At 36.1% G+C, this 27284-nt stretch overlaps 1 protein-coding gene across 4 annotated transcripts in view; it reads left to right on the top strand.

The window, feature by feature from the left end:
- Positions 1 to 6180, top strand: part of LOC116177027 — a 33917-nt gene extending 27737 nt beyond the window's left edge. For all 4 annotated transcript variants that reach the window (XM_031495882.1, XM_031495880.1, XM_031495884.1 and 1 more), the window contains one exon: positions 4119 to 6180. In XM_031495882.1, the coding sequence (XP_031351742.1) occupies positions 4119 to 4919 (801 nt within the window). In that variant the 3' untranslated portion in view covers positions 4920 to 6180. The remainder of the gene's footprint in view (positions 1 to 4118) is intronic.
- Positions 6181 to 27284: the final 21104 nt, after the last annotated feature.

Raw genomic sequence — 27284 nt, 5'->3', positions numbered from 1 at the left:
CGTTTTTAATAACCTTAAATGTACATACCTATTTAAATAAGAGGGTTAATTAATTGCGATATGAAATATCAACCGAAACATAAAAAAGATATACCTACCTCAAGCAGATTAAATACAAATGGCGTACTTACAATGAAAAGGAAGAAGACAACTATATCCTCCTACTGGAGTAAATGGGTGAAATTCCATTCACAAATTGATGCGGAAGCCCCCAAGTAACCGAATTTAATTGCACAATACTATATAAATACATATCGGTGGCAGCAATTAACATCCCAGTTTCGCTGTTTGATTAAAAATCAAGTGCACTCCATCTCAGCTGACGAACGAAAGAGGAAAATGAATGTTAACGATCGACGACAAATCGCAGCGCCGTACAATTTCGGGCTGGAAATTGCGTTTTTGAAAATTGGAAGGTTACAATTACTGTTACGAGGATCATTCAGCAAGTAATTATACCAGAAACACTAATAATGGTTTACTAGGTATCGTTATCGAGTCCGACAGTGACTCCCGTAAGATGACTCGCCAGGCCATCGCTCAGGCAATGACACAAGCGTGTCGCCCATGGTGTTTCATTACTCAAATTTTGCTGCATTTAGGCGCCTATTTGTATAAGAAAGAGGGCTGCCGTCTTCTGATAGACAGTGCACAGTCTGGAGTTTTTCATGAGTTACAGCGAGACCAGACATCTAGTTGCTTGTGTCACTTAAGTCAGAACACGAAGCACAGGTCGTTTTCGAGCAGTATACGTTCGCTAACACGAAATGGGTGTGCCCCCCCCCCACACACACACACACACATTTAAACAAACACACACCCAGACGCGTGCTCCATGTTTAATGGAACTTACAAGACCGTCTCTGAGAGCTCGGATTACTAGTGCGACTTTTAACTTGAACACTACAATTGGGTCCTGTAAATTTTCCATAGCTAGGATTTTTGAAGTCTTTATCCCCTGCTAAAAAGCATTGTCTGGGGAACTAATATCAATCGTCACGTGTTATGAATTTTTTTTAGCCCGAAGAGCTAAATTTCTTGTACTAGCAATACTTTACCCTCTCAACACGCTAACTCCGTTCCCATCCTAACTTTACCCATCCTTGCATTCCCGTTCTCTGGCTGAAGAGGGTCAGGATACTGAGCAGCCCACCACCGGTATCCCTCGGGGAATGAGGAATGAAACACGTTGACCTTTTCATCATAGTAATCTGCCGAACCTTTCTTCCCAATGAAGCATTTACTACGCCCTTTTGATTCCTCCTCTGTACCCGTTTATTTCTTGAATTGTTCCTCTATATTGATCAAAACCGGCACGAATTTCGGAGGTTCCAAATTCAACTCATTCAAATTTTCTGGAATGGTTTGCGCCGCACCATGGTTCCTCGGTAAAAAAATATAATCCATTCGATTTCTCTATACCTTTTGATTGAGTCTAAACATTCTCCTGTTTTAAAAGCTGCTGCTTGCATCAAGATTCTCCAGTTTTCTAAAGGCAACATTCATGTCTTTAACCCACGTTTTTAACGCGGTACTAGACAGTTTTTGATGCAACTCAGCGATGGTCGGAAACCTTTTTTCCATATAAAAATTTAATATCTGTCTTCTTATAACGCCCTTCAGAAAACCAGCGATTTGATCTTCTGGCTACCACTCCTTGGTTTTTCCTGCGACGCTATCCCAGTTGTTTTTTATGCATTGGACACCTTTATAACATTTCTTTCGCAAATTCCCCAGCATTGTGTGGTTTGTTTGGTTACTTGATTTAATACAATTGCGACTGCGTAACCGCGATAATCGTCAATGAATTGGGTAACTCACACCGAGAGACGTTCCTCCCCGAGTTGACACTGAGCTAACATGGACCTCCCTCCAAACACTCTGATTGATGAAGAGTTATAGTGGAACTCAACCCTATTATTTGAGAAATGGTTCACGTCTACTCTTTAGGATAAACATCCCGCCTCGACCCTGTGACTAGCACCCTCGGCCAATAGATCAACCACCGTCGAGCAATGCCTCTCATTGCCCTCCTTGAGAACACAGGTGCGATATAATAATCGAACGCTACCAGAAACCGCGTCAAAGGCTCATGCTCATTAAGCTTCGTGGAGCATAGGAATATATGCGGATATCTCCAGAACGATACCCTGCATAATTCACTCACCACCTATGCCTACACAAATCAAATTAGATAAATGTACAGTTGCAATGTAAATATGCCTAACTAAGTATATTTGAGTATTAGGTACAGCATCGTACGTGAAAACATAACTTTTACGAAATTATGCTAAGAAAGACTTTTGGGGTAACTCAGTTACCCTGCTTGGTTACGCGAGGGTAAAGGAACTTCATAGTATTGCACAGTGGGATATCAACAATATCATGCGAAAACGTATAACTCATAATCACTTTACAGGTCAATATCTTGGCTCATCGCATTCGTATTGTAATCTAAACTACACCGATTCTCACACGATTATTCACAACTTGTCAGGGTATGATTCTTATTTCATTATTATATTAGGAAATTGGCTACTACAAGTCCTGGTCGTGTATCCCCTGTTACCTGTGAATAAAAAAAAATATGTACCATTTACTAAATTAATTGAAGATATTATTAGTTTTAAATTTATTGATTATGCAGTCAATATTTGGCATAAATTTAATATTAAATCATTTGGAAAATACTATCTAAAAACTGACGTTCTACTTTTACCTGACATTTTTGAAAATTTTCGCCAAGTATGTTTAAATACTGATGTAGCGTTTAATGTCATGTTTAAACAGGCACAGTTAGAACTATTAACGGACACTGAAATGATCATATGTGACACAATATTCCAATCAATATGCTTAAGCTAACAATAAATACATGGGAGAACAATATGCTCCCGTTTCTGAAACCGTGTACTTGGTGTAGTACGATGTAAACAATTTGTATGACGATGCTATGTAATATTCCAGAAACTAACGATTACGGTTATCTAAATGACTCCAATGCCGCTAAAGGCAGGAATCGCTATGCTATCCATGCTGACAATAAACCTCTCCCGTTTAATGTAAACGCATAAATGATAATAAACCTTAACACAAAGAAAACACCTGCGAATTTTATACAATTTAAGCGTCTTATAAAATTAAATAAATTAATTGTCTTGCATATCTATCTAACCTACATTCAATTTAAACCAAAGACGACATTATCTTGCGAGTGACCAGTCTTTTAAAAAGTGTAGATATAAAAGGTACAAAATAACAAATGTAGGTCCGTATATAAAAAATAAAGTTGAATATCAAAAAATAAATCACAAAGAATAAAATTGAAATTAGCGAACTTCGTTTTTTTTTCAGGTCCGGAATCCCTTCACTTTTTAAATAGCGTTAGAGTCGGTGTCAAAATGCACAATTTTTCCTCCATTTAAAAGGCATCGTAAATGTGACGGTTTCCGAGATTCCATTGGTAACCCTCGAATGTGGGAAATTCTGTATCTGCCGTAACTCCCTGAGAAAAGATATTATCTATTTGTAAAAAAATGTCTTATTAATTATGTACACGATCAGATTTGCTTAACCACAGACAATGTTATCCGTGCCTTAACTAAGTTAATACGTACTTGTATGAGGATGATTTCAGAGGGCCTTTATATATCATCGGATCATTACTCACAAGTCATTTTTAATTATTTCGCTATATAAAAGTAGTACACACGATAAGCGAAATGTTGATTAAACGAAATACGCAGCCACATAAAGGAAATTGCAATTTCGTATATGTAGGTAATATTAGATTATTTTGCAATATTTTTCTTTTACTCTGACAGAAAATGCCTCTATACCCCACAAATATAGATATACCGACACATAAAAGAGTCTTTTAAATCCCTTTATCATGCATGTGCTTGACACTTCATGGGTCGTAAAACTGAAGAAATATTTCGAAAATGAGCATTACAATAGTCAAACGATTCATGAAGAGAGAAGAAAAGGTTGCAATAATAATATGCTTTTCGCTTGAACATAAGAGCAATTCCCCTACCTTTATATCTAGGCTTAGACTTAGATTGACTGAAATGGTTTGTTGTATTTATCAAGATTCATGCTTTATTCTGTTTTAGCAAAGAATGTCGTTTTCGAAGTACAACGTGAGCTGTCTCAACGATTACTCCGGTCTGCCCTCTCCTAACCCGCTTAGAAGGCCGAGGCAGAATTCGGTGTTCGTTGGTAGTTCGACAATGGCATTTATGAATCCGCCGCGACGTGTAAAATCCGCAATCGACATACAGCATTTAGTTTTAAACGAGTATAGTCCGACATCATCGAGTTGCAATTCAATGTTACCCATGGCAGCCTCACATCGCGATCGCAAGCCGTCTGTCAGCATCGAAAGGCCCGGACGCCGAAAACCGTCAATTGCAACGTCAATATCATCCTATGGAAGGAACCGGAGACCTTCGTGTTGTGGCGATAGACCTCTGTTTGGGCGCCATCGTAATTTTATTAGTTTTGATCAACCTATATTAAGCTTCGATCGTAGAAGATCGGTCGCGACCGAAAGACCTTCTTGTATCGTGCATCAACCGACCGTCAGCTTTGAAACGCCGAGCGAATCTTTGGAGGCGCCATTCCTTGTGGTGGAACCTCCTCCCTCGACGGCAAACAGTTATTCAACATCAGTAGTAAACCCATCGACGCCATTTAGAAAAACGTCATTTAGCTTCGAGCAGCCAACTGTTAACGTAGAAAGAACTAAGCAACCCAGAATGGCAACAAGCTTAGACATCAACGTCAACGCCATCAGCTTCTCTCGGCGATCGTCGATGCCGGATCCAGACCGATCATCCCCCGTTAGCATCACGTTTGACGAAACTAAAATCACCGCACCGCTTCTTGAAGGACTTAAAAGTTCCGATGTGTGATGGCTAATACTAATAATTTGTCGATTGCGTTCTTTGTTTATGTTAATATGGCTACACATATCTAATCTAAATTTAAAATACACAAAAAGCGTTGTCTCATTTTGCAATTACTTAAAATAAATTGACGTTGAATGTGTTCAAAAACAACTTCACCCATCGCTAAACAAAGTGCACGGATGTTAATATTCAAGTTTGTTTGTGACGCTGATCAATTATAGCCTGTAGTAGATGTCCTAAAACAACGCTATTCCACAACAGTAAATGCCTTTGAGGAGTGTCTTATGTCAACTTGGCTCCCCTCTATTTTGCATATTTATTACTCAAATTGAAAAAGAATAATTTAAGAAATGAAGTAACTTTTTACCCTTCACATTTTATTGTAAGGCAAAGCTTTAAGTAGTGATCGTAAACAGTCAGTTATTCTACAAACTGAAAACTTCTTGACTGAATTCGTCTATTTTCATACTAGATAGCTAGAAATTGACGTTTCTGTTAATAATCGGGGCAATAAATGGGTAGATCAATTATTCTTTAAGCTCAAAGATATATTTTCGTTATATTGAAATATAAATATCAAAAAATTGTAGTTGATTTGAATTTAAGTGTGATTAAACAAAATTTTTATATTTATATTTGTAATACGGTTTTGTAAACTTAACATACATAGGAAGGATAGTGGTTGTAGCACAAATTCAACGTGTAGATTAAATTTGCATGGATTTGAGAAACACAGCAGCAAGTGCAATTTCTTAAAGATAAAACTGGCATTATTCCATCCGGTTTGTACAATTATAAGGTTACATACGTCTATTAGCTCAAATGAAATTCATGTAACTATGTTTGAAATGTAAAATGTGATATATTTATAATGGCTTTACAGGACCAATGAACGATACGTTTTTCAATTTGTATTTTTACTATTACAGCTAGACGTTTGTTTAACTGCCGACCGTTTCTATTTCCCCCCCTATGAAAATAACGAATTGAATAACGTAGCTGTAAATTTTAAACTGCAGTAGATGTACAAAATATCAATACTAAATTTAAAGTTACTTCTTTTGGGACCTAACCTAGATAATATCGTAGAAATTACTACTTACACTATTTCTAGTTTCTATTGTATGAATTGTTTAGGGAAGTGTATATTTTAGACCAAGTATAGCAAAGAGAAAACTTTTAATACATGAACCAACATATGCTAATAACCATATTATCGCATAACACTATATATTGTTACAAATAATAAATGTGTTACATAATGTACTGAGATTGTTATTAGAACAAATTACTTAAAGCAAATGTTGTTACTCACGTCGTTTTATTACCGCCTACGACACTTGCCTAATTAATTACCACTCTGAGGATCTATTAAACGGTGAGAACGTAATTTATCACCTCAATACAAAATTTACATAGATTGGGTTTATCAATGTAAGCCGGCATCATCAATTAAATGCCAATATGAAGCGCGGGTATCTGGGTTTTGATGCATTCAATTTTTTGTTTAAAATAATAGCGAAAGCTGTGAATATTAGTTTTTAAAAAGTCAATAGCAGTGGTCTTTATGTAAAACGGCGTGCACTCAAGATTTGGCTGCTGTATACTTCACCCTGTGATGATATCTGTGAGTTTTAAAAATGAAGGAATTCCCGCTATACATTTTTGTCCACTTCATTAAAGGCGAAACAACGCAAGTTACCCTACTGGAAAATGATTTGGCGGGAAGTGCACAATTCAATTGCACAAGGTCGGTAAGTACATACATGCGTTATGGTTTTTTTCCTCGTGAGTAACAGAGATGCATAAGTAGGCTGTAGGCTTTGTTTTATATTAGTGACTGTAGATTGGGTTACTACGTGATATGATAAATCTAATTTTATTTTAATTGTTTGTGGGTGGGTTGTTTTACTGTTAGTTAAGTAAGGGGTAAATTGCCCATACATTATGATTTCTCATTTACGTAGAGGTTTTGTTGAAAATTCCATTTCATTTCCTTCTAAGTATATGGGAATTACGAGTTATGGAAAATTCCTTTTATTTCATACTGTCCGGTATACTATCGTAAATGGCATCCATTTTAGTCCGGTAAAGTTAATGTCACGACTCGGATCCTGTCAAATCGCAAAACGAACTCGTTTTGATGTCGTAAGAATTAATGTCAATAAAACGTCAAAACTGAGACCATTATATTACCATGGAGACCAATCGACTTTTGTCGCAGTTTTCCTTTGGTTTTTTCATTGTCTAAGGTTTTTTCACATTATGATATTTTTATTAAATACCTATATCAAATCAGAGCCAGTATGAAATAAAATATTAAACGCCATACGTCCATTAAAAATCGCAACGATATTCGATTAGAACTTCCGAACTCGCCTCCTGACTTCGCCTCGTCCGGAAGTATCTATCTCGTACCGTTACAATTCATTTAAGTGATTTACCGGACTTATGACGTTAATTACATTAGCATAATTAATCTTTTATCCTGTTTTGACGTCGGGGGCTAGTTTATCATTTGGGAAAGATTGAAGGTTAATATACAGGGTGTTAATTTAGGGTATTTCTTAGAATTTCAATACGTAGGTAATGTGGAACTTTTCCACAAGTGTTGGTTACATTTCATTTAAGATTATACAGGATGTTTACACAAATTAATGTATTTGTTAGGTTCGATACGTACGTAGGGAACTTTTCCACAAGTGTAGGGTGCATTTCAATTAAGATGAATGTACCGGGTGTTGATATAGTTTGGAGTACCTTGTAGATGTTGAGTGGAACTTTTCTATTTAACATTCTACTTACAGAAGGGCGACTTTGAATTCAGTTATGTTGATATCGGCTTCTGCGATGGATCGAAGGTTTTTGCTTTTTTTTATTAATTAATATTAATTGATCATTCTTTTAGCTGAAATGTAGAATGATTGGATTTCGGGCCAAAATAAAAGAGGCAAATCCTCTGGTCTCCCTAGTGTGTCTGCTACTGATGCAATTCAGAGAAACCGACAAGGTATGTGAATTAGAATCATTTTCCCTGAGCTGTAGAAGCGGACTCGATAAGTTTCTTAAGTGGTTTTTCTCAGGCATAACCCCTCTGATCCAAAATATTGCCTCGCCGAAAGAAAGCCACGCAAAAAGCTTCAAATGGTCTTGATTGAGGTCCTTCGAAATTGCTTGGTTCTTTTTTAGTTTAAAGACCATCTTTATGATTTTAGGTTACATTGTAAACGATTTTCACCTGACTGTGAAACCCAGTCCTGGAACTGCCTCAAGTCAAGTAAGATTTAATGTAATATTTCCACTCCTTCCCCCTCTTTTATGCTCGAGTACAAATTATGCTAATATTTAATTTTCATGTTACCCTCCTTTCTATGACTATATTTTGCATAAATGGCAATTATCTTTCATGACTCCGAAATATTTGAATACAGCCAAAACCATATTCTATCTGGCAAATATCATACCCTGTATTGTGCAATGCCAAAATAGCAGGTGCCTGAGCTCTACCCTAACTATTCGTCCTGTGCGCCCTTGGTGTGAATGTCGAGCGTTCCGTTACATAACAGTCTTAGTAATTAATTTCATGAGAATGATCGTTGATGCGCCATGGTACGTCCCAAATAAGGTGATTTTAAGTGATCTACACATTCCCACAGTGAAAAGTGAAATTAAAAACTTCAGTGTAAGATACAAAGGCAGACTGACCGTTCACCCCAACGATTCTGTGCACCAGCTTATGGACAATAATGATGAACCCAGAAGACTTAAACGTTTCAAACCATCTGACTTACCTACAAGATTTTAACATTAACTGTAAATTGCTTTTGTCAAATACTATACCTACCTATATTCTTTTCATAGCATACATTACATATTAAAAATGTAAGGGGAGACTTCGCTGGAATTCTTCCCCACGTGTCATTTTATAATCATTAATCCAATCCTATAAAATACTTATTGTTAAATAAGCTATGGCAGATTGTCTAATTAAAGGAGAATAAAAAAAAAATTTCAGTTAAAGATGGTTGTACAATATTTTAAATATCAGTGTAAGATCACGATTAAGAGGCAGATAAAATTCTCCGATGTTTTCGTACCGAGTTGAAAACTATTATAATAGATAGATAGATACACACATTCATTTCCACGTTCATCATTGGATATACACAAAGACAGACAAAAAATAGCAATATGTTCTAAAAAATAATAAACTAAAACAAATAAATAAAAAAACCAAGTTAATATTAACTCCAAATGCACTACAATAAATTAAACGTAGAAAAAAAATTGCAGTAATAATGATATCAGTGGCGAGAGATTTATAGACTATAGCGCGTTCGCACCTCCAGATGCAGTATGGTGCTTATGGACATACAGTACATGCTTGCCAAAGGTGACAATGACAGCGCAAGGAGATTATGTATTGTTTTAATACTTCAATTTAATCATATGTCAATTTGACATCAATGCGGTCAGAAACAAGGATAGTATTATCGAAGAATGACGCAAACTAGTAAGAGAGGCAATTAGTCCATAAGACCCCATACTGCATCTGGAGGTGCGAACGCGCTATAGTAGCGGTGTAATGAAAGTTAAACTTTAGATAATAATATTATCACAGTAAAAATAAAGCAAGATGGAGACAAAGGCAAAGAGTTTAACAAAAGTATCCACTATTTAAAGATTAACGAAAAACAAAGAGAAAAATAAACAAATAAATAAATGGTGTACCTATTGTAAAATAGTTAAATGCAGATTTGAAAATACGTGAGATGAACCTAAGGACGCTGGAAGCGGAAGCGGTTCTAATCTGAAAAACATAATATTTTATGGCCCATAACAACTTTTTGAGCACCGTCAGAAAGTTGAGAAAAATTTCCCAAGCTTTTGTTAAAATTATTTGTTGATGTCTTTGGAAATAAATGGACGTCAACCTATCCTCGAAAATGACATTTTTCGGTTTTTTGACCATAATTCGTTATTTGTAGATTTACAAGACTTTTTGGAAGGAAAATTAATCACCATACAGTTTTGCATACATTTTCCCCAAACTGCTTTGTATCTATTACAGTTTCCGAGTCCCCATAATGAAAAAAAATACGTTTGCAGCAACAGCACTTTTCATTTTTTAATCGGGATGGGGGGGGGGAGGGGCGTGAGGAATTTTAGTTTTATGAAAGGGGGCGCCATGGAAATGGAAGTTTGAGAACCACTGCTCTACACGATGGTGATTCTACCATACCCATGCGGTGCATGTGTTTGTTTAGTTTCCCTTTGCAGTGCGCAGAAAGTATGCCCACAGGTAACCTCAGATATAGATCACTTTTTAAGCTCGAATTGTCCAGTTTGCCAGCGAGTTTCCCAAAATTATTACGATCGGCCAATACTTACAATGTAATTTTAACATTCCTCATCGATGGGAGGAATTGGCCGGCCGGCCGCCTGCATTATAAAGTAACCGTTGCCTTTCAGATCAAAATCATCCGGCAAACGTCGTGCGACCCATCCCACACGAATCCTCGGAGAAAAACTTAAACCTCAACGTTGCCATTTTAGATAGTGTATGGTGGCACTAAGCTTCCGATTATCATTACTTTAGTAGGTGATTGTACAAATGAAATTTTTAGAAAGCTATTAACTCTACCGAAGGAGATAAACTTCAAACATGCAGAAAAAATTGTTTGTAATAATAAATAATAACTTTACAACATATTCGAAAGACTCGTACATGCTTCCGTAAATAAACCCTAACAATGGAGAGAACTTACAGTAGTCTATTAGAACCATAAACTGCACGACAAATTCCTTACGAGTAACAGGTACTGTGCTAAGAATGATCTAACAGAGAATACTCCGTTATACATGTTATTTCTCTAAACTAGAAATTTGAACATCGTTAAATTAAAATAAAAGAGCATCTCATTATGCTAATAAAGAGAATACATTTGTTTTTTTTTGCACATGTGAGAACACATTTAGGTACAATACCAATATAAAAACTTTGATGAGGATTTATTATATTGAAAATATTGCACAAAAAAGTAAGTATAAAGTATTTAATTAAAAAAGTGAAGTCCTTGTCCTTGTTTTTTCTCGCATAATTTTTTTATGTCAGGTTGTCCGATGAGATCCCAAATCTGGAATCGCATTTAGTTTATTTCGGTGCTTATTTTTGGTATACAGATAGGAAGAAAGGGATCGTTCCACTCGCATTATACCAATAAATAGCAATAAAAACATATAATGCAATCGCGTGTAACGCTGTAACCAATGACAATATCTGCCAATCTTACATCTACGGTCTTTTTAATATCCGCATTAGGGAACGCCTACCCGTCGAATATGCTCATGCACAAAATAATACCACAAGCTCACAAATTGAGCTGCTTTAGGTGTTGCAATCCCGGCTGTATTCGGAGCAAGTGCCCCACATGCAGTACTAGTGCCCAAGCGTCATTTTCATCGTGTATGATGACTTTTAGTATGGTGAATTTGTCTTCTTTGTTTCCTACCGGTGCGGAACAAGAGCGACCTATGTTATCAATCAAAATTCGACAGTTAGGTCGATCAACCTGCCTTCACACGGGCTCAAAAGCCAACATCAACAGCGCTAGACGACATTAAGATTCACTTCAGGAAAACCTAATTCGGATGGTGGTAAAATAATAACAGAACTCACGACACCAATCCATTTAAATATGGCAAGTGCCGACTTTACGTTAGGGTCCAGAGGAGACCAGTTGCGTGAATGTTTAGGAGTTATTTTGCTATGGATTTTTTTATTATTAATATGGCGAAGAACAACTATACCGACTTTATAGCACATGTTAAATTGACATTTTAATAAGTTTGAATGAGTATCCTTAAGCCGTTCTTTAACCATAAGGATAGATAAAGTGAAATAAATGACTGTGCATTCTAATGACATCTGTCATTCTTATTTCAAATGCACGACATAAAATGACGTTCAGTACATATGACAATTCTGTTTCTATGGAAACGATCGCGACGGCAGAACCTAAGCTTCCTATTTTTGAGGTCTCTAAATTAAATTCAAAACTTTCAGAAGCTTTACAATAATTTATAGGTATGACTTCTGCTATCAAATAAAGTTTTGTATTATACACGACGATAAAGGAAAACTAACCATCTCGAGAAAATTAATTCACACAATGGTTAAAATATCCCTCTATCGTTATGAATAAATAACTATTGTTTGGACGAGAGCTTTTTAGAATAGCTGAAAATAGGAACTTACTTCCCCATTTCAGCTGGGTAGGCAACACATTCTACGTTACGAAATAAAATAATTTCGTGTAATAGTACGTATGTCCACCAGTATACTAATGAGGAAGTTCATTTGGGATCAAGTGCAAGTTATGGAAATGCAAACACGTTTTTTTTCCAGTACGAATTCTTGTATGTGAACGTAGTACCATAATATGTGTAATACTATGGTAGTACCTATACCTAATTAGGAATGAAGTTTGTTTTTATTCAATGGTTTGAACGAGGTTACGTCTAGATACTTTATCAGAATATATCGCCCATAAGAACAAGAATTCACATTAACTTGACGTACTAGCCATTCTCTTAACATATGTGCTTATAAAAGAAGCGATCGAGTGCCGATACATGCCACTAAATCTTGATGTTCAGGGAAATAAGTGCGCTTTTTTTATGTGTACATTTTCCATTTATCTTATTTCTAACATCTGAAACGAGGACGACGAAACTTAATTCCTTTAGGTATCGCAGTTAAATGTATTCAATTTCTTATACATTTGTTTTCCTGCCAAAATATTTGTTGCATACAGGGCTGGAGTGAGCATGTAGCCCACTTTATGGGTAATCTCCAGAAGCAGGGTTATTAAGAAGGGAAAATGCGGGTCTTCTTAATAGTCGTTTAAGATCGTGATTGTGTAATAAAGTCCCGAGCGATTTCGTATCCGCCGAAAGGCGAAGAGGGGGTTGAACTCGGGGTTGAAGGTAGTTTTGAGGTTTTTCGAATATATCTCCAATACTCATGGGAAAAAAGTTTCTTATCAAAATCGGAAGCTCATACATATTTCTACAACTTTGTTTCTATACATTTTTCCAAAACACGCATCGTTTTCCAGCTACGGGCTCTTAAAGGTGAGCAAATTTCAAAAAAGCTCCTTCAGACCACACTAGGATTTCAATCGCGGTTAATTTGCAATAGGTAGGTATAATGTTTTGAACAGTTTAGCAAATTTTGATTTTTTAGCATCATTCAGATCGAGGGGTTCCTATGAAAAAAGAAATCGACTATAACCACATTTGAGAGGTCAAAGAATCCTTATATAAAAAATAAATTTGGATAATTACCCTAAACAAAACAAAAAGTTTTGTAATTAGCCATTGCAATACTCACAAAGAATGTGGTGAGCCTGTACTGCATCCTCGACAGGAGGGTGCTTCGGCCAATCCTATGCGCAAACAAGTACCTACGCTCCATTTTAAAGGATTTGTTCAAAGTTCAAGAAATAGACATTTCAGATTCTTAATTCTTTAAATTAAAAGAAATGGTACTGCTTACCTTTGGGAACGAAAGGACCGAAACATAATATTTGCACAGGACGCAGAGGATCCTAAATCCGACTGACTCAAATAACTTTATTATGTATCCTTTTCGGTAAGTCTTTAACCGATAAGTTCGGCTTAAAATAAAAAGTAACAAGTATATGTAAACGCGATTACATCAGGAGATTAAACCTTAGAAACGCTAAATTTTATTGAAAACACAAATTGTCTCATAATCAGTAGCAAAATTTTTGCCAATCACTACAACGCTATCTTGTATTCCATAGATCAGAAACCCTCTGTTTTTTTTTCATGCGTGCAGTATTCACTTCAGAGTATAATCGGATTAGAAGGAAGACTGGCGCCTAACCTCTTTTTTCTAGAATCCTTCAGTCAATACTCAATATGTAAATGTAACGTTATATCGAATGTTGTCATTAAAATCGCTATGTTTCTATGGATCTTTAAACAATATCCTAGTTTTAGCTATTTATTGATTGCTATTTATTGATTGCACACATCTAATATTCGTTAATAAAGGCTTGCAAGACGAGCGGGAGTAGCCTGCGCGGGTCGCGCTTATTAAGAAGTGGACATAGGATTTTCCTGTATTGTTTTTTCCTATGTCTACTTCTAAGTGACAAAATCTTTTCTGAAGGGTGCCTAATTTTACGCATCCAGAATAATTTATAAAAAATAAAGATCTGCTTGTCATATTAATTAATTTGAATATTATTGCTTTGGCTTCCATAGATATTCTTATTTTCGTTCGTGTGCGATGTATCAACTGATGAAAAAGTTGAAATTGTCAGCTGGTAATGTGTCTATCTCCCTGCTCCTTGCCCTTGGCAAAATATTTAAGAGAGTACTTCAAGCCCGCCTGCAGCCTCTCCTGGATCTGCGGATCGAGCAGTTCGAGTTCCGAAAAGGAACCACACACTAAGTCATAAGGTTCGTGGACGCAGTGGCGGAAAGCTACAACCTGGTACAACCCGCCATCGCACCATCATTCGATAACCAGAAGGCCTGAAGATTTGTGCGTCAGAACTTATCGTCAAATTGTCAATATCGCCTAACGTTCCTGTCTTCCACGTTCACCGCATCTTCAGAGGGTAGGGGAGAAGCTATCCACCCCCACCAGAGCGATGGCAGGAATACCGAAGAAAGTGTCTGTCACTAAGCCTGTTTAGTGTTTAGATCAATGACATTCCGGTCGAACAAGGAGCCCAGACAGCGCTATAGGCCGAAGATCTTCTTATCTACAGCAGTCACAAGCCACCGGACATTAGAATAAGAAGGATGCAGGCATCCATCGACGCCACCATGCAATGGGCGAGTCGCTGGCGACTCAGGTTTAGTCCCTCGAAAACACACACGAGTAAACAGATCGACCGACTAAAGAGCTTCGCATCTTCGGGCAGGATATCGACTTGGCTGGTTAACTTCGATACCTTGGGGTTAAAATATACCGCAACAAACCAAGAAGAAGCGGCCCAGGAAGGTGCTGCAACAAGACACAAGCTTCAGCAATCCCGTCAGCATGGAGGACGCTATCCGATGGATTCCGTGCCTACAAAATCCAACGGGCGGTGACTGGAGTCGGAAAATCGCATCGCTCCAAGAACAAAATACACACTCTCTCAACCCCAATAAGCAATAAGCAAAATCAAGCCCATCGCTACAAGGGTCAGAAAAGAAGACAGCCAAAATCGACAAATAGTAGAACCACATGGCTAGAGCTGTTAAAGAATGGCTCATACCCCAGATCAACGCGCGTATTGGAAAAGCGCCATTCGTAAAACGGCGGTACGCAGTGCAAAATCTGCGCCAGTCGTTGCTACAAAACTTAGCGTGCAACTTTGAACCATTCGGTTCATTAGGTGGATCCCGAAGAAAGAAATCAAGCCAAGCGCGAGCAATCATCTCGTCGTAGTGTAATAAATACCAGCTTATTGAGGATAACTTATGCCCGTACTAATAGTATTGATCCGAGATCGAAGTAATTCTCGGATTGACAATGTGATGTTGAAAACGAGAATTAATCTTCGATCTCGGATACGACTATTATTAGTGCGGGCCCAAATGCTCAAGCGCTATTTAATGTTGTGTACTTATGTAAAGGTGATTTTACCACCTACCTACATACTTCCGTTTTATATCAAGTTGGTGTTTCGAGAAGTAGTGCAGGTAGAATTAGAGATGCACCTGAAAGTTCTTAACATATTAACGTATTGTAATTTCCTTTATTTTTATTATACAGGGTGTTCACAAAAATATAATTAATTTTCTTTTACCACCTGACGCTCATTCATTACACATTGAGTTTGGTTCACATATAAATAAAATTGAATATTTCCTATCAATGCGAAGTATGTTTTTGCGAATGAATGTTTCTTAACTATTTGCTTTACGGGATTGTTCCGCCTCAAACCACGATTTACTAAAATAAAAACATATTGCAGCAAAGGTAAGATGAAGAAGAAGAATTAATTTGTAACATCCGTTGCCAGATGACACCCAGAAATAGTAGGGCTTTAAAGTTAGGGCCTTTACAGTACTACCTTTTCCCAACGAAATTGATGAATAAATATTTTATTTTATATTTGACTGTACGAGATCGGTACAACACTTCGTTAATGATGAGCATAGAGAAGATCTATTTCTCAGTACCACCCACGTAATTAATGCACAAATGAAGAGTTTGCAATACCAACCCAAGCAAGAAGAAAAAAAGATAGAGAAAAGTACAAAAATGAAGTTCCTGTACTGAAGTACAATGTTTTATGCTGATTGTTTAACGAAATGTGTCAATTTTTATAAGTCTCATAGAATAAAGTGAAATAATTATTCTTAAAAAATCACACTGTATAATATAATCATTGAATAAAAAGGTTTTTTATTCAATGATATAATGTAAAGTTAGAAAACTTAGTAGTAGTTTATGCTCCTGCTATAAGAACAACAGCTTGGTGATTTACCATTCTTACAAACGACCTTCGAAGTATTGATTCCATCTCAGTCAATTAATATACCTACTCCCTAATAAAAAGATTATGCAATTTTGCGGCACGTCTCAATAGTCCGTTGACATATGACTGATGATCACTACAATTATTCCTATGAATATACTGAATCATGCCGAGGGAAAAATTACAATAATTGAATATGTACGCGTTGTATAGATATTGTAGATGTTACGTCAGTCAACTAAATAATAGTACTAGGTAAGTACATCGCATTTAATTGACATGCACTGCAAGATTTGAATATCCAAGATATTTGCGTGATCGATGTATCAATGGGAGCGTTTGCTTTGTTATGGATTTTCCGCCCAAAGTTCCCCTAAAATCAAAAAGCAATTCACTTACGATCAATTACAGCAAACTGTGAGTGGGTACGTAACATAAATTGTGATCGCCAATTTAATAGTGGTCGTCGCGTGTTTCGGAAACCTTAATCTATTCGCTCTAATGCATATGGAATATCTGGACCTATCAGTCGGTTTGGAACACGTGGAAATTCCTCAACATTTCTATTGATTTAAGCAATACCATCCCAAGTAAGCTCGTTTAGATTATCCGGTTTCACTTTTTAATACGATGACATATAAGTGTAACTTGAAAGTTTAAAAACTATTGCAACAGACTCAAGCTGGTGGCATCGAAAGCACGTTGTACGATAGTGGTTTTTCTTAACGTTTTCCTTCGCCAGAACTAAGTAAGTAGATCTTTGTTATTCTTTTAACTCTTTTGTTGTTGACTATGGTCTATTAATGTTATATGGACCACTTCCACTGCGGGCTTTTTTGCACAATTAATTATACGCTTATTATTTATTATACTCATCTAACAATGGGGGAAGAGGGCAGTACCATATCAATTTGCATAAATTCTATATTTTTCACTAGTCGAGGTTATCCTGTAAACAAAATTAGATGAACACAAATAACAATGAATATCTAGTCTCAGAAATACAAAATCTGCATTATAATATTATTTTGCATATTTATATAAGGGATTGGAATGACTGCGTATGGATGCCCAAGAAGCAGATTTAAAATGCTATGGTGCATTACAAACGCAAAACCTTGAATGTACTATCGCTTTCATTGTAATGCAATGATTGATTTATCACAAAATTGTAATGCAATACATTTCTTTATTTGTTCATTGTTCATCCCAAAGTCGGTACCTACCTAGTTTTTCGAATCAAGTGAAACATTGTTAAAATTCTGCAGGGCAGTGGACTTTCAAAGGTGGCCACGCAAGATAAAAAGACCATGCGTTGGATTTTCAGTTTCGATTCTACATGGACACTATCTTTAGATTCATATTGCAATTGCTGCAGTTATACACAATGGAGTCAACCCCTCACAAAACCATCATCAGTAATGAGCTATAGAAGAAGGGATGGTGTTCATTCAGTTTTAAAATCCCATAAAGTGTCTTAGGAATAAGTTTTAAGTCTTGAATAGTTTAACCCGAGGTTTAACCTAATGACCCTTTGCACCTCCGTTGATGAGCGATGCATAGATCTCTAACTAATCAGAATAATTGCTATCAGTAATTATGATTTCATAGATGACTTGTTGATGCATTATTTATACTTATACATACATACTGAAAATAGAACTACAATTAGAACCGATCCTCTCGTAGCCTCTTGAAAGAATCCACTTTCAAAATAGTACGATCCTCTGAACTGTGGTAGCTATAACTGCATTTACCTGTTTAGAAGATACACGGAAAACCATCTTTCAATTTTCTCACGTTTCCTCAGTGGAATCCATGCAGCAAGCCACCCCTGTGCTAGATTTTAGTAAACAAAATTCTAATTCCACTTATAATTTCCCGATCGGACCATACAAATTTGCTTTTGTACCCCTTTTTTTTATTGCAACCATACATAACTATCAATATTATCCACGTTAAGGCTGAGCAAGGAGTTTTCTGTACAGGGTGAGTCAACGATTGCGCGGAGTAACTTAATGGCTTAAAGATAAGATTTTTCGGTAGAGTGCTTTTGTATTATGATGTAGTTGAATATTCTCTGCATTTTAAAAATATTTGGAATTATACAGGGTGCGCCCATAAAGTAGGGCGCCAAAATGGTACATTTTTTAAATAGAACCCCCTGTATTTGATTGTATTTTTGAATTTTACGTGTAATGGTACGTCTTTTCTATTATATGGTTAATATCCGAACAACTAGTAGTTTTAAAGATAATTCGATTTGTAGGAAAAATAGGGCATTTGCAAGCGTCAGTGTATTGTCAAAATTCTTACTTCAATTTTGATTCCAGTTTTATGTCTTTTATTCTGGGTTAAGTAAAAGTCAAATAAATACATCTACTATGAAACATTAAAAAATAGCGTACAGGGTGTTTTTTTGTAGATCCAAAGTTGAAAAACTTCATATTAAAAAATCTCACTTTTTTTTAATGAAACACCCTATTTATTTTTTTGTCATCTTTTAGGTCCTCCAAAAACCTTCAACTTTTGATAATAATGTCCTATACCTATCTCTGATAGTTTTCGAAATATCTTGGTTTTCTTGGTTTTTATTTTCTAATCTTAAATAAGTTATAATACGTAATTTACATAATAACGAGGTGGCCATGCAAAAAAAGACAATTTTTATCTGCCTCGTCCAAAGCTAAAATCATATTTATTCATTCATTTTTCGAATAAGTCATTTAAGTCTAAAAACTGGAGACTAAATTTGATAGTAAAAACATAAACAAATACCTTGGTTTTCCTAGTTTATATATTTTAATCTGAAATAAGTTCTAATTTACATAATAACGAGGTGAATAGGAAATAAAAAAGGAAACTAATATCAATGACAGGATGACATTAGGAGTAAAATTAAATTTGCTTTGTAGTAAAATGTGTTCACTTATTCTCCAGTTTTTGAACTTAAAATTAATTGTTTGAAAAATAAATTAATCGATATGATGTTAGTTTTGCACGAGATAGATACAAATTGCCTTTTTTTCCATGGCAACGTCACTATTATGTAAATTACAAATACTTATTTAAGATTAGAATATAAAAACCAGGAAAACCAAGATATTTCGAAAACTATCACAGATAGGTATAGGACATTATTATCAAAAGTTGAAGGTTTTTGGAGGAAATAAAAGATGACAGAAAAATATACAGGGTGTTCCATTTAAAAAAAGTCAGATTTTTTAATATGAAATTTACGACTTTGGACCTACCAAAAAAACACCCTGTAAGCTATTTTTTTAATGTTTCATAGCAGATGTATTTATTTGACTTTTACTTAACCCAGGATGAAAGATATAAAACCTGGAATCAACATTTAAATAATAATTTTGACAATATACTGACGCTTGCAAATGCCCAATTTTTCTTACAAATCGAGTTATCTTTAAAACTACTAGTTTATCGGATTTTACCCATATAATAAAATAGACGTACAATTACACGTAGAATTCAAAAATGCATTCAAATACAGGGGGTTCTATTTTTAAAAAATGTACCATTTTGGCGGTCTACTTTGTGGGCGCACCCTATATAATTCCAAATATTTTTAAAATGTGGAGAAAATTCAACCATATCATAATACAAAAGCACTCTATCGAAAATCTTATCTTCAAGGCATTAAGTTACTCCGCGCATTCGTTGACTCACCCTGTACAACAGCTATCACTTGCGTTTCATTCCCATCCACGACCTTTTATAGATTTTCCAGGATTTCTTCAATCGCCCCCAATGACTTTGTCACGTCTTCTGTCATAATGTCTTTTACAAAATTTTTTACCACACAAAATTACGTGCACATCTATCCAACGCCTGATGTTAGATTTTGGCCCGTTTTCGAGTCTATGTCAAGCAGTGACTGCAATGGGCGTTACGTCGTTCCTTTCTCTTGACTCACGTATGCTAAGTCCCCATTCGTGAGAGACCGAATTGATAATAATCAGCGCTTAATTTAAATATCTGAAATAGAGTCTAACAAATAATTAAATCCAGGGTCAGTAATAAGTAAACCTTTAATGTCTCTTTGCGGAAAGTTGGTTCTGTATTTCCCTTTATTATCTGATACTCTGTTTTGATCGCTCTCAAATAAATACTCATATAAATAAAACTAAAATAAAAACACGGATTTTCTCCCTTTGGATGGTTGAAGATTTGAATCAGGAACAAGGAAGAATTTACCAATCTTTCGCAGTATGAAAATGCCAATTTTCCATTTGTATACTTAAGGTTTTAACAGCTAGTAAACGCACTAATTAATTGCTTTAAACATTTTACTGGTTTAATCCAAGAAATATCCCACATGAACAAGAGAAATGCACAATTTTGGTTATCAAAACTTGAAAGCGCACACACACGAGAACAAACCCAAACGCATTGGCATTGGTTTAATTCAACTTTCGCGATAAGAATCGCACGTACGATTACGCGGGTGTTTAAATCTTCCTATACCTCGATTATACGAATTCGTCTTGAAAATACATGTTACGCGATCTAAAATGCCGCTATTAACTTACATAGATTCGCTTTGAAGTTCAGCGAAGAATCTAATATTACGCGATCTAAGATGTCGTACACGACTTGCATATGACCGCCTGGAAGAATCTTTCTCTCTCACTCAATTTTTCCTAATGTCGGCAATCCCAAAGACCGCAACGGATCCGACGCAAGGCAAGCTTTGGACACATTTTTTATACAGGTAATGAGTATAGCAGTTAATCCATCCCTCATGATCCGTAAGAACGATTTTTTAGAACCGGCAACACTGTGGCGTTTTTGATCTTATCTGCTTGCACACTCGATTATTATCGCACATCGCTTCATTCTGTTGCATTTTAGTTCCGTTCCTTTTTACTATGAAGCGGTATACGTACGAAATTTCTTATATTGGCAAATTTGTAAATTCGAAACCATATCTTTCTAACCTAAAGCGATCACCTGTTACAGTTTAGATTGCTGTGTGAACCACTTGATCACCCAGTATGACCCACACAAAAATACTAGACGCTAAAATATCACGCAGAACTTCAGGGCACACACTCGGTTTGCCTAAATTACACGACCCTAAAACACACATGGCAACAGTGCACTTAATTAGAAGAAATGTCGACCTTCAAATTTGATAACGACGAATTTGACTGACTCGAGACTGTACCGGTTCTACACAAAACTGCGACGACTTACATTTCAAAAACTACTAACCTAAAGAAAGAATATTAGAGCGCGAAATTTAAATTTGATCACGCGGGTGCCAATCTTTAGTGAAAGCATTGTATTGTACTACAAGATACAAAACCAATTAATACCGCAGCCATTAATTTATCTTCATTTTATCACTAAAATGTCACACAGGAACCTTGCCGTTTCATTTGCAGGATGTATAGGATACCTGTTTAAAAACGTGGAAATGTTTTTGTTTTGTTAAATGTAATAGGTATCCAAAAATGCTGGAAACGGTTTCGGCAATATACAGAGAGTAGCAAATGATTCATCATCAAGCGCGACCACATCAAAGCATTGAAGATCTCACGGCATCTATGACTTTGCGCAATTCTTCCTTATTCTTTTAAGTGCCGATTTATCGCATATTTCTAGAAAATTTGTGAATAGATTGCTGTGAAATTTAATTACAAAACCACTTCTTGTTTAAAGAGATGTCCCTTGTATGATGCAACCGAATTTATTCTAAAATTTTATTTTGGAGACATATTTCAGTAAAAGCAAGTTAGTTTCTTTCCTAAACAGACAGAAGGTTAATTGGTTTGATCAAAGCGTAGGCTGAACTGATTGAAGAAACCGTAGCGGCAAGACGCTTAATCAATTTAAGGACAATTCAAAGGACCTACATCGATTTAGTGGTAATTTTAATAAATATCTTAATTGGGTTCTGCGATTACACAGTCAGACTATTTGTACCTGGTATCTTGCCTTTGGAAATTTTACCTACTAACTTGGCATGCGAGTATGTTAAATGTACGGTTTTTGAATTTGAAATGTTCAATATGGGTTAATTTGGTTTGTATGTTAAAGAACTTATAGCTTTACAATTTGTTGTTATTTATGAACTTCAAACGTCTTAATTTTTATAGTAAAACTATTTGCATGTTCACAAATCTTTCCGAAAAGTGAGTAGGTACACATTATATACGTAATAGTTATTTACCTAACAAGTTCGGTAAGTTAATTTTTCCGCATGAGCACTTTGTTTGCAGCACGACCGTAGGGAGTGCTGCATTTAGTGCGAATGCGGGAAAATTCTTTCCGAAAGAGTTAGGTACAATATTTTTTGTAACGAATTGCGTAAAAAAGGTCAAAATTAATAAAGTTTTGTAAATTAGTTTTTTTTTAAATCATGAGTTGGTAACACAATAATATGTTTGGTTGGTAACATAGTTTTGTAACTACCCACTTTTCATCGCACTGGTCACATTTAAAACTTTCAGATCTTTGGTTAATACATATTTTGCCTTTGCAATGAGTGCTACTACTGGTCACGGAATTGCATCGTTTGCACTGCATATCCTTGGAAGTCTTCAGTGTTAACAAATATGCTTTGAAAAGAGTGCTTTTATTGATCGCGTAAGTGTACTGATCGTATTTAATATTCCTAGAAGACGTGTGAACAAATGTGATCTCAAATTTGATTTATCTTGAGTTGCGTAAATACACTCGTTACATTTATAATCCTTGGAAGCTTTGTGTGTGCTAATATGTGCTTTCTTAAGCTGCATATGCCAATAGTTGCGGATATCACTGGTCACATTTTAAGACGTTTTAACAATAATTTACTTTTTCTTGAGTTCCACTTCTGAAAAATAATTTGATTGCGTTATAAGTTCTTGTTTATATATTTACGTAAAACTTAGTGTACGTCTGTTTCCGATTAATCGCACTAAATACCCTCAACGAACGGTTTAGGTAATTGATTTTACAGCAGATGACAGTTAACCATGACATGACGTTCGTTGACTTCAATAAGTACTACCAACTGAAGAACGCGCATAACCCCTTCTCTCCAGCGGAAACTAAAAAACACCGCGATGCGGGAAAGTCGTTTTCCCGTGCATCGAGGATGCTTGGAAACATTATCTTTCCATTCAATGAGTACAAAAAGGTATTAAATAATTACGCAAACTGTGCACACAAAGTCAAGGTAAGGTAAATCTTTCTATTTTATTTCTTCTACTTCTGTATTGTGGGAAGAAAAACAAGTTTTTTTTAAGAAACCTTGTACCTATAACGTCCATACTTGCGCGTACATATTTCGCAATAAGCTATACACTCGGATTTTTGTTCTTGCACTTGAAGTCCTTGTTTTTATGCCCGAAGTTCAATGGTATTTCCTTCTTAAAATGTCCATTTGTTACCTACCATCGCATATAAATAGTTATACCATGGTTATATCGCCAGTTCTGTTAAACTCAAAGCGAGATTCGAGAAATTGTAAGTAGTTAGCTTAATCATTGATGCATAATTATTTTTTATTATTAATTTTTTTAATTGTTATTCTATTGCCTAAATTATAAATATAATTGGTTTAGGTACCTATTTAATGTAAATCCTTTCCGGTTCGTGCTTCCATTCACACTGACAAATAGATAAATTATTCCAGTGAATAACATATTTATAGCAGAGATTTTAGGCACTGTAGCATTTTTCTGTGTAGCGACGTAGAGTGCACCCTTGAAGTTTGAAGAACGGTTAGCAGGAAACATTGCAGGTATTTTAGTATGTAAAAGTCACCTTTAAATGTACTTATTTCATGACTTTTTTATCACCTTCGGTCAGTTCAATTATGTGGTTTAGTTGTGCTGGTCAAATGCTGGGCCAGAATCTTGTCATCCCAAGTAGGAATTGAAAAAAATTTTAAGAAAAAATTTTAGACTGTACAGGGTGGTTCAAATTCGTGCCTCACCATTGGCAGCTCCGTAACGGTGTAACAGTTAGTTAAATTTCAAAATCTAATCTAATAGATCATGGATGAATTTGATTTTGAAATGATTCTTGTATAGTATAGAGTGTGACATTATTTTCCTTTTTTTGCCGTAAAAATCAAATATGGCGTCCATAAGAAATAAGAAAGTAATAGCGGGTAGCTTCTAAGTCTAAGCGTGAATTAGAAAAACTAATAACAGCATAAGGTTCTCTGTAAAAAGTGCACAGGGATGCCCAATTTAGTTATTTTCAAAGATTTTAAAATAGTTATTTACATAGAAGTCAGGAAAATTACACATTACTGGCGAGGAAATAAAATAAAAAATTCAAGATTCTGTAACAATCTTTCCTACCGATTGGTAATTCCGCTTAAGTAACCTTTGACTTGTGCTCTTATTCAATATTTTTACGCTATCTTCTTTTTGTAATCCACTATTTTTAGAAGTAAATTAGTTACTGTAGTAAATTTGTTAGTATATTAGTATAGATTTCTTATTAACAATAATTCTTTGTTTTGCCGTTAGAAACCCTTCTAGTGTTAGAGACTTCTTTTACTTAGTTCTTTGTCTTGTTGCTTTGTACCTTTCTGCACTTAATGCCATCCCTTCCCCTACAATTTGGTCTTACGCATTCGTTGTACCCCTTCCTCTTCGGCAAAGGTTCTGCTTTCGCGTTAATTAGATGCAAACCTTTTTTTTTGGTACGCCATTAAATTTTCTGATTTCGCGGGTTTATGAGATTTCGAGATACTTCCTATAATCGCAAGTAGTAACGGACCGTTTGGAGAACATTACTCGTGTAAATTGCTTCGATATTTCTGATTTTACTTACAGTAGGTACCTGTGTCGTTGCTGTAAAATATACTTATCGAGACCCGATTGGGCTACACCTTTATATTCATTGCGATTCACCGATATTAGCTACCGTTGCTTTCTGAAGTAGTTTTGAAGTTCCCGAGGCATTGCCCGAAGCCGATATTACAAGTTTTTGTCCCGTTATTTGTTTTACTCCGAAAAATCGGCTCATATTAAGCGGTTTTTCGCGTTGACCAGTTCAAATGACCATTGAACGTGGTCAAGAATTTCCTGTTTTCGAGCTCCCGGTCAAAGAATTTCTAGCCTCTACAAGGGTCTCGCAAGATTTACCCGTTCATGACCAGGTTGACCGTACTCCGCCGCTTGTTTTGAGGTTTTGCGGGCGGAGTAGAGAATGCAATACCGGGATCTCGGGATCCCGAAATACCGGGATCCCGCAGCATTTTTACGGGATTAATCCCGCACATAAATGGAGCGGGATCCCGCGGGATTTGCGGGACTGAGGAATTTGTCGACCAAGGGGACGACTCTGTTTACTTTGCTAATGAATCGCATAACGGAGAAGTTATTTTTAAAATAATTGTTAAACTTTTTTCGTTAAAAATGTACTATGATTTTTGAGGTACTTTAGAAGTTCACCTTTTCGTGCTTTACAGGTGAGTTTTTTTTTAGTTCTAAGTTAGGCTGAATAGGCTGAATGTATATACTTTTTTGTTAAATATTGTGATAATTAGCGATTTATTTTAATACAGAAGTTAACCGCACAGCGAATTGCTTATTTGCCAATTTATTTGCGGGATCCCGCAAATACCGGGATTGAGATTTTGCTGCGGGATTGCATTCCCTAGGGCGGAGCCTTCCCTTCCTTTTTCTATGTTAATGGTGTCCTGATCACGCGCCTCTCCATCTACGCTTCCTCCTAAAACGTCTGAAAATGATGGGATTTTGTCCCTTATGTTTATCCCAAATTGTAATCTCTTAGACTCTCGATAGACCGATTCATATTTTCAACTTGTCGGTTTTCCTGCGGCCAATACGGGGTGTGTGAATCTTATCTTATCTCTCATTACAAAATTGTTTAAATTCACGACTTACAAATTGACGTCCATTATCTGCCGCTTTCGGAATTTCAAAATGGCAAAATATCTCCACGTAACTGGAATAGTGATAGACCGGGAGGCAGCGTACATAGTAACTAAACCATAAGCGACAAAAAATTCGACAATACGGGCTGAAAGTACGTTGAAAAGGAACTAATAATAAAATCACTCGTCTGCCAGTCGTAAGTGGCAGCATTAACTTGGGGCGGCGCTGAATAGGTGACTTCTTTAGGTGATCAACCAAATTACCAAACTATAAGGGTCACGGAAAAGATTTGTATCAAGAAATCCCATTTTTTCCATAGTTTTCAAATATGCTATGGCAGACGATTTCAAGTGCAGCGTTGGTAGCGAAAGACGCCCTTCAATGTAGGGAAAAACACCCCTGAATTAAACCATGAGGACCGTATAAAAATTATACATAAAAAATTCCTCTTTTTGTCACTGCTTTAAAATATATCCTGGCAAACGATATTAAGTGTAACTTTAACAGTGGCAGACGTATTAGAAGTTAAAAAATTTAGGTATAGTAAATCACAGCCAGTGCGAGCGTGTGAGAGATAAGCGCGCGAGAGCATAACCAACAGAGATAGCGATCATAGGATACTGACTACTGAGATCTTTCAAACCATTTGATTCTAAACTTCTGATTCACATAGTTCCATCCCCTTCAATCAAACGGATTGTAGACATTTCGGTGGCATTCGCCCAAATTGCGATGAACTAAACCATGAGGACCATACACAAGTCATACATCCGGTAAATGCGTGGGAACCCTGCGCGTTACACACATCAACACCCAAATTTACGAACATCTCTCGAAGATTTATGAATTTCTGCGTGTTATTGGAAAAGAGACCTACTTCCATCTATACCTTGATGGTAGCGTCAATTTTACATTTCCCAAAGCAATAACACCAATATCCATATCGGAAGCGCTAATAATGACTTTGCTACTTGTTGGTAGTT

This window comes from Photinus pyralis, unplaced genomic scaffold (assembly GCF_008802855.1).
Source record: "Photinus pyralis isolate 1611_PpyrPB1 unplaced genomic scaffold, Ppyr1.3 Ppyr1.4_LG7, whole genome shotgun sequence".
Classification (NCBI taxonomy): domain Eukaryota; kingdom Metazoa; phylum Arthropoda; class Insecta; order Coleoptera; family Lampyridae; genus Photinus; species Photinus pyralis.
The sequence above is the reverse complement of the archived record's forward strand: the minus strand, read 5'-3'. Positions and strand labels throughout refer to the sequence as shown.